The sequence below is a fragment of the Phalacrocorax aristotelis genome, chromosome 2 (assembly GCF_949628215.1).
Source record: "Phalacrocorax aristotelis chromosome 2, bGulAri2.1, whole genome shotgun sequence".
NCBI lineage: Eukaryota > Metazoa > Chordata > Aves > Suliformes > Phalacrocoracidae > Phalacrocorax > Phalacrocorax aristotelis.
Window position 1 is genome coordinate 12,364,921 of NC_134277.1, and position 12,332 is coordinate 12,377,252.

General features: G+C 39.9%; 1 protein-coding gene across 2 annotated transcripts in view; it reads left to right on the forward strand.

Annotated features, from left to right (window-relative positions):
• The window catches only part of WDR37 (WD repeat domain 37), a 50,284-nt gene that overhangs the window by 20,027 nt on the left and 17,925 nt on the right, over positions 1-12,332 (forward strand). For both annotated transcript variants that reach the window (XM_075082405.1, XM_075082406.1), the window contains 5 exons: positions 1,387-1,522; positions 2,921-2,992; positions 5,115-5,159; positions 8,397-8,473; positions 11,846-12,083. In XM_075082405.1, coding sequence (XP_074938506.1) covers positions 1,387-1,522; positions 2,921-2,992; positions 5,115-5,159; positions 8,397-8,473; positions 11,846-12,083 — 568 coding nt within the window. The remainder of the gene's footprint in view (positions 1-1,386; positions 1,523-2,920; positions 2,993-5,114; positions 5,160-8,396; positions 8,474-11,845; positions 12,084-12,332) is intronic.

Here is a 12,332-nt window from a genome sequence, read left to right on the forward strand (position 1 = left end):
AAACCTTTGTGGAAGTAATTTGCTTTAATGATATACTTAAGACCTTCTTTTTTGATGCCAAAAACTGATGGGATTTTAACCTTAGTTTATGGTATCTGAAATGTAGACTTAATTAATTTTCTAACTTTTACTGAGCTGTAGATAAGTCTTAATGTAATTTGTGTTGAAACTCTTAAAGGTTTTGACTTAACTGGTCAGATAGATACCTGCCCATAATTGCATGCAGAGGAAAACATGGATAAATGGAAGCCTTCTTTTTGCTTTAGTTATAACAAAGCTTTTCACAGTCTTTCTGAAAGAACAGTAGTGAGCTTCAAGACTTGTGGGGTAAAATAGGGTATTTTTAGTAGCGGTTTTACATTTTTGAAGCCATCTTTCACCACTTTTGATTTCAGTTGTCTCTGGAAGTGTTCCAGCAAGACAAACTTTGGCTGGGGGGTGTGTGTGTTGGGTTTCGTTTATTTGGCTTGTTTTTTTTTAAATTTTGTTTTTATTTTGTGTGTGTGTGGGTTTTTTTTAATATTGCACTCCCCTCTCACCTGAAAATGCAGAATTTTTGCAATTCGGTTCCTTTTTGTAGATATTGAGTGTTTTCAGCCTTCCTGTACTATAGTGCCTTGTAGTTTTACCATTTTTGCTAGGCTTTTTCTTCCTTTCATTTGGTATTGCTTACTCACATACTAACTTGGATTTAATGAGTCTTCTCTATTTTCCCCTAATAGCATTGACTTTGAGGGAATGTGCTTATCAAATGTTAAGATGAGTTTGACATCTTTTTTTTTTTTTTTTAAAAAGCTTTATTACACAAGTAAACTGGCATATGCTTTCAGGTTAATATTTGATTTCATTAGCTTTGTGAAGTTTTGAAGAAAACCAGCAGTGAGTGTTTAAAATGGGAGTGTTTCTGGATTTTACTAGAATTATAAGTTCATTTTTTTCAAAAACGTTACATTGGATAACATGGACCATCTTTAAGTTATCAGATGTGCTTGTTTGGGAATAGGCAAGGAAAGTTTTGAGGGTTTTTTGTTTGTTTTTGTTTTTAAAATTACAATCCTTTACCCAAACTGAATGGGAAGTGCATACTGCATTTGTACAACTCATTACTCCAGTGAGGTTGCATTATTGTAGTACAGAATAGTTTATCTTGCGTTCTGTAAAAAGGGGGGTGTTACTAAAAAAGGAAAAAAAAAAAGAAATTAAGAGGTATGTTTGTATCCAAACTCACCTTCCTACCATCAAATGTCAAATTTTTTACAATAGTGAACTGTCAGAACACCGAAAGAGTTATTATGAAAAACTTAGTATCTATGTTATTGTTTGCGAGATAATTACTTAATCTTGGGTTAATATGGAAAAAAAAATATGATGTCTCTGCTATTTCAGATTGTATCCAGTTTTAAAACTACAACATCAAGGGCAATCTGTCAGCTGGTAAAGGAATATGTTGGCCACAGGGATGGTATTTGGGATGTCAGCGTCGCGAAAACTCAACCAGTGGTGTTGGGAACTGCGTCTGCTGGTAAAGTTTTGTGTTGCTTGAATCTTTAGAAAATTCTGGTTTAGACCCTAAGCTATAGCAAATGTAGATCAAAAGCATACAGGAATATTTAGTTCTACACTGAAAGGGTGGATTTAAAGAAGTTCAGTAGCTGAAAAATTTTTAAATTGCAGTTTCCTTGAAATGCTTTTAACCTTTAGAAGGTTCAGGTGTCCTTGTTGATCTTTCTGAAGTACGTGCCAGATAACTTCCATGCAGGTCATGCTCTTCTTAGGGTCAGCTCTAGCCTGTCAGAGGGTGTAAAGGGGTGGGTTGGGGAGCTCTTGCTTGGAGAGGTCCCTTGCACAGAATACTATATGGTTGTATACAGAGATCCCCGCAGACTTCCTACTGTAGTATTGTTTAGTCTTTGTTTTATGGAAGCCATAGACTTAGTCATAGTTTGTATATTCTGGCTTTTGCCTAAGGATCTAAGGGCAACAAAAAAAACTTGATTTTTCAGATCTTATGTAACTTACTAGGTTGCTTCCTCTGTACTCAAGAGTGGGAACAGGTACTAATGTATAAGTCACTAAATCTACTATGATCCAAAATTTATCTAGAGTCCTGTGTGGATTTGGAAAATTATTAGGGAAATAAACCATAACCAGTTAGAATTGGTCAGTTTGAAGCGACAGTCTTTTGAAACTGGAACAGAATCTGAAGACACTTACTGGGCATAAATATTATGAACCAGAAACCTCTGCTTCGTAAACTGAACTGTTACCATTTTTATGTGTCCACTGAAGGGCACATTTTGTCTTTCTGTGGGATGTCTTGTCATTGCTCTGATTTAACTTGGAAGCAGCCGTTCTCCAATTCCGCATTAAGGTTCTCCCCACTTACAAATACTTACATTAGTTATTTTGGGGTGTGGCAGGGTAAAGGAGTGGCACTGGGAGTGATTTCCTTAAGTAAGTTTTGTAGGGCTCTGCAGTGACCTATATGCATTTGGGACTTCTATGCAGGAAGTAGTTTGTGCGTAGAACTCTTGTTTGTAGTGACTGCCTGACTTTTTCACCACTGAATGCTTTCTGTGTTCTTTCTGAATCTCATGATACACAGTTGGAGCGTTTTACATAAGTATATAACAAAGTTAGAAAAAATATCAACAGCAGAATTTGCCTTTCACTACTTCCTGCAAATTAATCTGATTAGGACAGCACCTTCACTTTTTTTGAGATGTGTCTTAAGTTATAATGATAGGAAGGTTTTATATTTTATATAAAGTAATAATCAAGAGGAGTATATCTTTTCTACATTTGGAGGCTATTTCATATGGTATGCTCTACATTCGAAGATAACTTGTTTGTTGAATTGGTTAAAAGTGAAAACCATACATTTGTAACAATATTTACAGCTACTTTTTAATCTTTGTAGATCACACTGCTTTGCTGTGGAGCATAGAAACAGGGAAGTGCCTTGTCAAGTATGTAGGGCATGTTGGATCAGGTAAGATAAGGGCATGTTGTGAAAACTGGGAACAGAGTGTTTGGGAGGGGGAGATGTGTTTTGGACAACTACAGAAATGTTTATTGTGGTTTCACTTGCAGGTTTGCCAACACCATTAACAAGTCAGTTGTGAAGTTCCATTGATCTTCATAGAGAGAATATGTTGTACTGTGATTTTTTTCTCAGAGAGATGTATTAAGACAGTTCTATAAATGCTAAATGAATAAACAAGTCCGTATAAAGAAATTTACAGGCACAGTTACAACACTCAGAAGTTAAATGTCAGAACTCATTGAGGTCTCATGCATATGCAGAACAAGAGAAGCTTATATCAGAAATTAGCTGTATTGCAGGATCTGTGTTATATTAGGGATGCAAGATACAGATGCCAGGTGAGCAGTGTCTATTTGCACTTCTTAGTTTAATACATGATCCCATATATAATTTGTTGCATAGTATTAAAATCTTGAAGACAGTTAATTCAATATAGGCATTTGTCTTCCTCTGTACTAGTATGAATATTTCAGAAACTGTTTTTTAAACCCCTCCGTGGGTGGAGAGGTGCAGTGCAGTAAGTGTTTTGATGTCAATTTTTGGTGTCCAATTTGACAAGCACCTGATTAGTTCCCTTCAATCTTGTAATGGGTTACAATATAGGGCTTTATACACCAAAGGTGGAGAGGTTTTCCTTAGCTTTAACTTGCTGTTAAGAGCTGGGCACTTTGACTGATCGTACCCTGGAGTGTAGAGTCATGCACCCAGAAAATGAGGAACGCAATTATTGACGTGGTATGTTTGGTTAAGCAACTCAGCTAGCATATCACATGAACTTTGTGGCAAAGATACAAATAGAATTAAGCTCTCCAGCGAGCTGCTTCAACCATAACTTCTACTTTTTTTCCCTGCAATATGACTTCTAGCTCCTACAGCACAAAGGGACTAATAGATAGATGCATAGAAACAGCAGGTTATGCTTAAATTTGTTCAGATATCTCAGGTTACTTGCTGTGTGGAAAGGGTCCATTTGGCCCCCAGAAAGTCACGTTTAGAAACTCCAATCACTTGCATTTTCATGCCGATAGGTTGTGGGTTTTTTTTAATTGCTATTTGGATAACCATGAAAAAAATAAATGCTCTCATCTGTATTTAAACAGCTGTGTATAAACTAAGTAAAAAAACCCTACCAAATTTATATACACTAGAATTTATAAAAATTATATAAATTAATATGTTACGTAAAACAATGTATTTTTAATTTAGTAAAACTTTTCTGTACTTGTTTACGTTAGACAGTTGATTTGAAATGGAACAAAGGTGTTGGGTGCCAGCAGTTGGTGTACCATTGAGTTAGTGCAGTGTGAAGAATTTAAGGAGTAACCTTTTTAGACTCATTGCACCACACTGCCCTGACAACATAAACATCTATTTTACTTGTATGATGGATGGAAATGATTTCTACATTCTTTCTTGAAGAATTGTTGAAGAGCAGCTTATGGATTTTGCAAATGAAAGTGATTAGTAATGAAAAGTAATTGAATCTTACACACTAAAATAAAAAAATGAAGAGCAGCTTTGTAGGCTTATAGAATTCTTGCAGGACTGTTTTAAAACAATCATGTTCTGATTACATATGGTTGCAGGACTGAAATATAGCTTGTATTATTTGCAGTAGGTTTTTAGGCGTTATTGCAATCTTAAGCAATAATCAGAAAGTTGATGGTCATACATAGTCAATTTTCTTTATGTTAGGAATAGTTATGAATACTTAAATTCCCTTTATGGAAGACCAGAGCACTATCTCCTGTAAGCTTACAGATGATTATTTGAATGTGGATCGTTTATCCTCTATAACATGAAACACTTGTACTAGCTTCAGGAAATAACTTGCTAAAAAATATGTATTGTTGTATAATCAACTATACCTGTGTTCCTTGATACTACATAGGTTTATGTACTCAAATAAAATACCATTGTGCTTTATCTCACCAAAGAGTTTGCTATGCTACAAAATAATTACTTCAAACTGAAGACTTCTTGATTTTTTTCAATGCTTTTAATGATAAAACATTGTGAAATAATTCTTTTAGTATCCTAGCTTAAAACTTTACTTTGTTTTATGCAGTAAATTCCATAAAGTTTCATCCAACTGAGCAAGTGGCTCTTACAGGTATGTAAAGTTTTTTCATATGCTGAGTATGTTAGTCATGACAGAAAAATAAGTGTCATTCGCTTGCATCTTTTTGGTTGTAGCCCCTTTTCCTACGGCTTTGCCAGTATCCTTGTTGATGGAATTTTTTTTTATACTTTAAGGCATAAGAAACCAGAGCTAGATAGTTTCATCTGTGTTTGTCATACCATTGTCATCTGTGCTTACCTCACCAAAACATACAGGAAGAATCATACATCAGCTGAATGTTAACAAGTCCATGGGGCCTGCTGGGATTCATCCCAGAGTACTGAAAGAACTAGCAGATGTTATGGCAGGACCCCTTTCGATAATCTACCAAAGGTCTTGGGAGTCTGGGGAGGTCCCTGCTGACTGGGAGATAGTCAGTGTTATTCCAACCTACAAGAAGGGTGTGAAGGAAGACCCAGGCAGCTACTGACCTGTTAGTATACCCTCAGTTCCTGGAAAAATTATGGAGGAGATTATACTGGGTACTGTTGAAAGGCATGTAAAGTATTAACATAAACATCAGGCACTGTCAACATGGGTTAACAAAGGGAGAGTCCTGTTTAACTAGTTTGATATTCTTCTACAATAAAGTTACCTGGCTAGTGGATGTAATTTTTCTGGATATTAGTAAGGCTTTTGACACTGTCCCTTACAGCATCCTTCTGGACAAGTTGTCCAGCTGCAGACGAGCAGGTTCACGGCATGCTGGGTGAAGAACAACTGGCTGAAGGGTAGAGCTCAAAGGGTTGTAGTGAATGGGGCTACATCTGGCTGGCGACCAGTCACCAGCGGTGTTCCTCAGGGTTCAATTCTAGGGCCAGTCCCGTTCAATATATGTCAACTATCTGGATGCAGGAGTTGAATGCACCACTAGCAAGTTCACTGGTGATACCAAACTGGGAGGTGCTGTTGACTTTCATGAGAGACAGGAGGCCTTACAGAGGGTTCTAGATAGATTGGAGCATTGGTCTGTTATTAATGGGATGAAATTTATCAAGTCCAAATGCTGGATACTGTGCCTAGGACAGGGTGATGGTGGGCACAAGACTAAACTGAGGGAGGAGTGGCTGGAGAGCAGCCCTGCAGAAAGGCATCTGGGAGTGCTGGTTGACAGAAGGCTCAATATGAGTCAGCAGCGTGCCCTGGCAGCCAAGAGGGCAAACCATGTCCTGGGGTGCACCAAACATAGCATAACCAAGTCAAAAGAGGTGATTATCCCACTGTATTCAGCACTGGTGCAGCCTCCTCTTTAATACTGTGTGCAGTTCTGGGCCTCACAATTTCAGAAGAATGTGAAGGTCCTTGAATGCACTGAGGGGAGAGCAACAAAGCTGGTGAAAGGGCTGGAAGGAATGTCCTGTGAGGAGCTGCTAAGGACTTTGGCCTTTTCTAGTTTGGAGGAAAGCAGGCTGAGGGGCAACCTCATTGCTCTCAACAGCTTCCTGGGGAGGGAAAGTGGAGAGAGAGGTGCTGATCTCTTCTTCGAGGTACCCAGTGGCAGGGCACAAGGGAGTGATTCAAAGCTCTGTCAGGGGAGGTTTACACTGGACATTAGGAAGCATTGCTTTACCGAGAGGGTGCTCAAACACTGGAACAGGCTTCCTAGAGAGGTGGTCGTTGCCCCAACCCTGTGGGCATTTAAAAGGCATTTGGACAATGCCCTTAATAACATGCTCTAAGTTGTGGTCAGCCCTGACGTGGTCAGGCAGTTGGACTAGATGATTGTTGTAGGTCCCTTCCAACCAAAATAGTCTATTCTGTTCTGTCATAACCTTTTTGAAATACATGATGTTTCCAGAAGTAAAGGAAAAGAATATTGTGATATTGACTATGCAGAAAAAACAGCTCAAAATATGACTGTTAGTGAAAAGGTGTTTTTCAGGACTGAGAATACCATCAGTGCAGCTTCAGGTTTGAAAACTGTCTAATGTGGTTAATACTGTGGTTATATGGTCCAGCAATTAGGGCATGAGCTTTGGGATTAAAGAAATCTGGATTCAGTGTGCTGTAATAGGTAAGTCACTGTAAAATGGGGATAATTATTACTGTAGTTAGAAGTTAAAACACTGCTTCTTTCTGCATCTACAGTGACCACTTTAAAGGAAGGTAGGAATGCCTTCTGTCTAGGCTAACAATGATTTATGTTTGGCTATTTGGATTTTTCTGTTTTCATATGATAACTGAAGTCATTATTTCAGTACCATAAACAATGTTGCTATATAAACTGACTTGTAAAAACCAAAACAAACCAACCAACCAACCAAACAGAAGCAGCCCATACCTAGATCTTTGTTCTTCTATTACTTTGCAGAACCACCTTTCAGAAAAATATTTCCATTGAAAGTTTTCAGGGGCCTGTTCATCAGTGTTGCTTGATTGATTTAGAACTGATTACAATAAAAAAAACACCTTCCTCTCTGATCCAGAATACTGACACCAGAAATAATATAAGGTTGACCTTTCCTCTAACCTTCTTGGTCTATTACATGAGATATTTTTCCAGTACTCTCATGTACATTGCACTTGCCAGATCAATGCATACTCATAACAGTCTGTTTTTCTTCTCAGTCTAGAACTCTCAACAGTGTACCCCTAGGTATTAGAGTGTGTTTCTTCTGTCCAGAACAAGGAGAATTTTGAGTTTCTCCTTAGTTATGGATGTCTACTTCAAAAACAAATGAAGTCTAAAATTAGATGGTACCTGCCAAGCTGTAAACCAGTGCTAGTTAAGCCGAGTCACTTAAGGCAGAAGCAGAATAGCTTCACACTTACTCTTTTGGGTTTCTCATTAAAACTATGCTAAAAACGTTTAGTGGAGGAAATCATTGAATGAAGAGGAACCCCAGTATTTTGAGAAATAGCAAATGAAGGATGGCACCTGTTGATGTACTAAATGCCTTCTTCAAATGTTACATATTAGAACAGCAGTGATATTCACGTTCTGATGTGTAGTATTTAAGTATATGTTTTCACTGTAGGAATGATTAATTTGGTAGCTACGTATATTTTGCATAATGAGTTATGTTCTCATCAGTGCCGAAGCCAGGAAAGTAACCGTTGATGTTGAGACTTGCTTACCAAAAATGTCATAATAGTATCTGTTAAAAAAAGCTGCAACTCTGACACTGTTGCCACATGCAATGTTAAAGCTTGTTTTTATTGTCCATGGAAATGCCCTTATTTAGTCTCTCTCTCTCTCCCCCCTCCTGTCCCCCTTCCCCTGTGCAGCATCTGGAGACCAGACAGCTCACATCTGGAGGTACATAGTACAGTTGCCTACACCTCAGCCAACTGCAGACTGCAATGTAAGCAATCAACTTACCACAACCAAAATAATTGCACAGCAGTTTCATCAGATGCAGGTTTTACAATAAGGCTGAATGTTAAATTTATACATAATTAAAAGATTACATTATTTCAGGATTGCAAAACGTGGGATTTTAAGGTTGTGGTTTACAGATATATTTCAGCCTTTCTGTCAAAAAAGACTTCATGTTGCTTGTCCTTAGTCAAGCAAAGGAGCCAGAAGACCCACATAGATGAGCAACGAGCTTCTGGAAAAACTCAAATGGAAGAAGGAGGTTTACAGTAGGTGGAAAAAGGGACTGGCCACTTGAGAGGAATATAGGAACATTGTCAGGGTGTGTAGAGATGCGACGAGAAAGGCAAAGGCAGACTTGGAACTAAATCTGGCTAGGGATGTCAAGGATAACAAGAAGGGCTTCTTTATATACATCAGTAGTAAAGAAAGACTAGGGAAACTGGGCCCACTGCTGAACAAGGTGGGTGCTGTGATGATGCAGGATGCAGAGAAGGTGGAGTTACTGAATGCCTTCTTTGCTTCAGTCTTCACCGCTAAGGCTGGCCCTCAGGAATCTCAGCCCCCGGAGATGAGAGAGAAAATCTGGAGAAAAGGAGACTTGGCCTTGGTTGAGGGGAATTGGGTTAGAGATCATGTAGGCAAAGTGGATCCTCACAAATCCATGGTCCCTGATGGGATGCACCTGTGAGTGCTGAGGGAGCTGGCACATGCTGTTGCTGAGCCACTCTCCATCATCTTTGAAAGGTCATGGAGGGCTGGAGAGGTGCCTGAGGTCTGGAGGGTAGCCAGTGTCACTCCAGTCTTCAAAAAGGGTAAGAGGGAGGACCTGGGAAACTATAGGCCAGTCAGCCTCATCTCCATCCCTGGAAAGGCGATGGATCAGTTCATCCTGGAGGTCATCGCTGGGCATGTAGAGGACAAAAAGGTTATCAGAAGCAGTCAACATGGATTCACCAAGGGAAGATCATGCTTGACCAACCTGATAGCCTTCTATGATGGTGTGACTGGCTGGGTCGACAAAGGGAGATCAGTGGATGTTGTCTATCTTGACTTCAGTAAGGCATTTGACACTGTCTCCCGCAACATCCTCACAGGCAAGCTAAGGAAGTGTGGGTTAGATGATTGGACAGTGAGGTGGACAGAGAACTGGCTGAATAGCAGAACTCAGAGGGTTGTGATCAATGGAGCAGAGTCTGGATGGAGGCCTGTCACTAGTGGTGTTCCCCAGAGGTCTGTGCTGGCTCCAGTCCTGTTCAACATATTCGTCAATGACCTGGACAATGGGATAGAGTGTGCCCTCAGCAAGTTCACTGATGATACCAAGCTGGGAGGAGTGGCTGATACACCACAAGGCTGTGCTGCCACCCAACGAGACCTGGACAGGCTGGAGCGCTGGGCCGAGGGGAACCTCATGAAATTCAGCAAGAGCAAGTGCAAGGTCCTGCCCCTGGGGAGGATCAACCCCATGCACCAGCACAGGCTGGGGGCTGACCTGCTGGAAAGCAGCTCCACTGAGAAGGACCTGGGAGTGCTGGTGGACAACAAGCTGACCATGAGCCAGCACTGTGCCCTTGTGGCCAAGAAGGCCAACGGTGTCCTGGGCTGCATTAAAAGGAGCGTGGCCAGCAGGTCGAGGGAGGTTATCCTCCCCCTCTACTCTGTCCTCTTGAGGCCACATCTGGAGTGCTGCATCCAGTTCTGGGACCCCCAGTTCAAGAAAGACAGGGAACTACTGGAAAGAGTCCAGCAGAGAGCTACCAAGATGATCAGGGGACTGGAGCAACTTCCCTTATGAGGAAAGGCTGAGAGACTTGGGTTGGTTCATCCTGGAGAAGAGAAGACTGAGGGGGGATTTCATCAATACCTATAAATATCTAAAGGGTGGGTATCAAGAGGGATGGGGCCAGACTCTTTTCCATAGTGCCCAATGACAGGCCAAGGGGCAATGTGCAGAAGTTGGAACACAGGAAATTCCACCTCAATATGAGAAAACACTCCTTTCCTGTGCGGGTGCCAGAGCAGCGGCACAGGCTTCCCAGGGAGGCTGTGGAGCCCCTTCCCTGGAGACATTCAAAACCCACCTGGATGCGTTTCTATGCCCCCTGCTCTGGGTGTGCCTGCTCAAGCAGTGGGGTTGGACAAGATGATCTCCAGAGGTCCCTTCCAACCCCTCCCATTCTGTGATTCTGTGATTTTTCAAAGATGTGTGGTGCAGAATAGAATATGCAGCTGCAAGTACATTAATCGACTTTTTGTTCAAGATAATAAATGTGTAAGTAAATGAACTGTTGAGTAAATTTTTTTGGTAGTAACTCAAATCATAAATAATGAATTTCTTTCTATACTAGTTAAATTCTTGTGCTTATCTTACTGAGGCATCTGTATTAGCTATAGTTGCTATTGAAAGCTGATGGTGAAGACTTGTATTTTTGGCATTATTTAATTCTATCTTTAAATTTGATTTCTAAGAGACCCTTGCCAGCAATTCTCGCGCTATCTGACGTTGTTGTCCCCAGGCTTTTATTTAATCTATTTATTTAGTGTAGACTATCAACTGCTGTATTTAAAAGCACACTTACTAAATTGTGAAGACAAACATAGTTTGTAGGATGAGCTTCTCAGTAAGCTGAGTAGGGGCAAGAGATGGCCATATAACATGAGATAGATTTCTGAATGGAAAACATTAGATTCAGTTTATTTGATTTGGCGTTTCCATTTTGAAAGAGCAATAGAAATGTTACCTTTTTCACATCCAAATATCATGAAATAAAAGTGTGTTTGTCTTGCATAAGTGAAATAGGGCTTAGGGGTCAATGCTTCCTGGGTAGCAAAAGAATTTATTTGGCATCCAGTTTACATCAGCACTGCACGGTGACAGTGTATTGACCAGCAGACAGATATTGATGTCATGATTTTTAGTCTAATGGATAAAAATACAGCTGTAAAGAATTGTCTTCCTGAAGGTTAAAATAGTTAGTGTCCTGTTAGATGCTTCCTACTCTTAAAAATTGAAAGGAAAAAAAAGTCTCTTGATACATGTGCTGCAGTGGAACTCGAGGGTAATACACTGAGGGGAGTATAAAAGACTTGCCACGTAGTAAAGGGGACAGATACTCAGAGCTAAACAGTTCATAAGCAATTTTAAAATGAAGTAGTTACTAAAACTGCGTTTAACTCACTGGTGTTATTCCTTCAGCTAAGTTTTTGATAGTGAATACCTGAATAGGCTAGATTCTACAGACTTAAGTTAGCCACGTTCATGGTAAGGGGGTTGGGAAGCATTTACACTGTAAAATATAACTTGGAGACATTCCTTCTCATTTATTCTAAATCTTTTTTCTCTTGCATCATATAGCAAATGTCTGGGGAAGATGAAGTTGAGTTCTCAGATAAAGATGAACCTGATGGAGATGGAGATGGTTCTAGTGATTGTCCTACTGTCAGAGCCCCATTAACTTCGCTCAAAAGCCATCAAGGAGTGGTCATAGCAGCCGACTGGCTTGTTGGGGGGAAGCAAGCTGTGACAGCATCATGGGATAGGACGGCAAATCTGTATGATGTAGAGACTTCCGAACTTGTCCATTCTCTTACAGGTATTTGTTCATTCACCAGAAGATAAATTGGTGGTTTATTTTTATATGTGGGATTATTTGGAGACACCAAAACATTAAGAGAAGTAAGTTGTTTCTCTGGGGTACAGTTTGAGTGTGTGCAAGACTTGACCTGCTGCTCAATATTGTAATGGCTTCTAAAATTCCAACCTTGTTAATCCTTAGAGCATGAATTTGGGTTCTTCTAAGCTTGTGATATATCCTATGAAGTAATTGTTTTTAAACTGATTG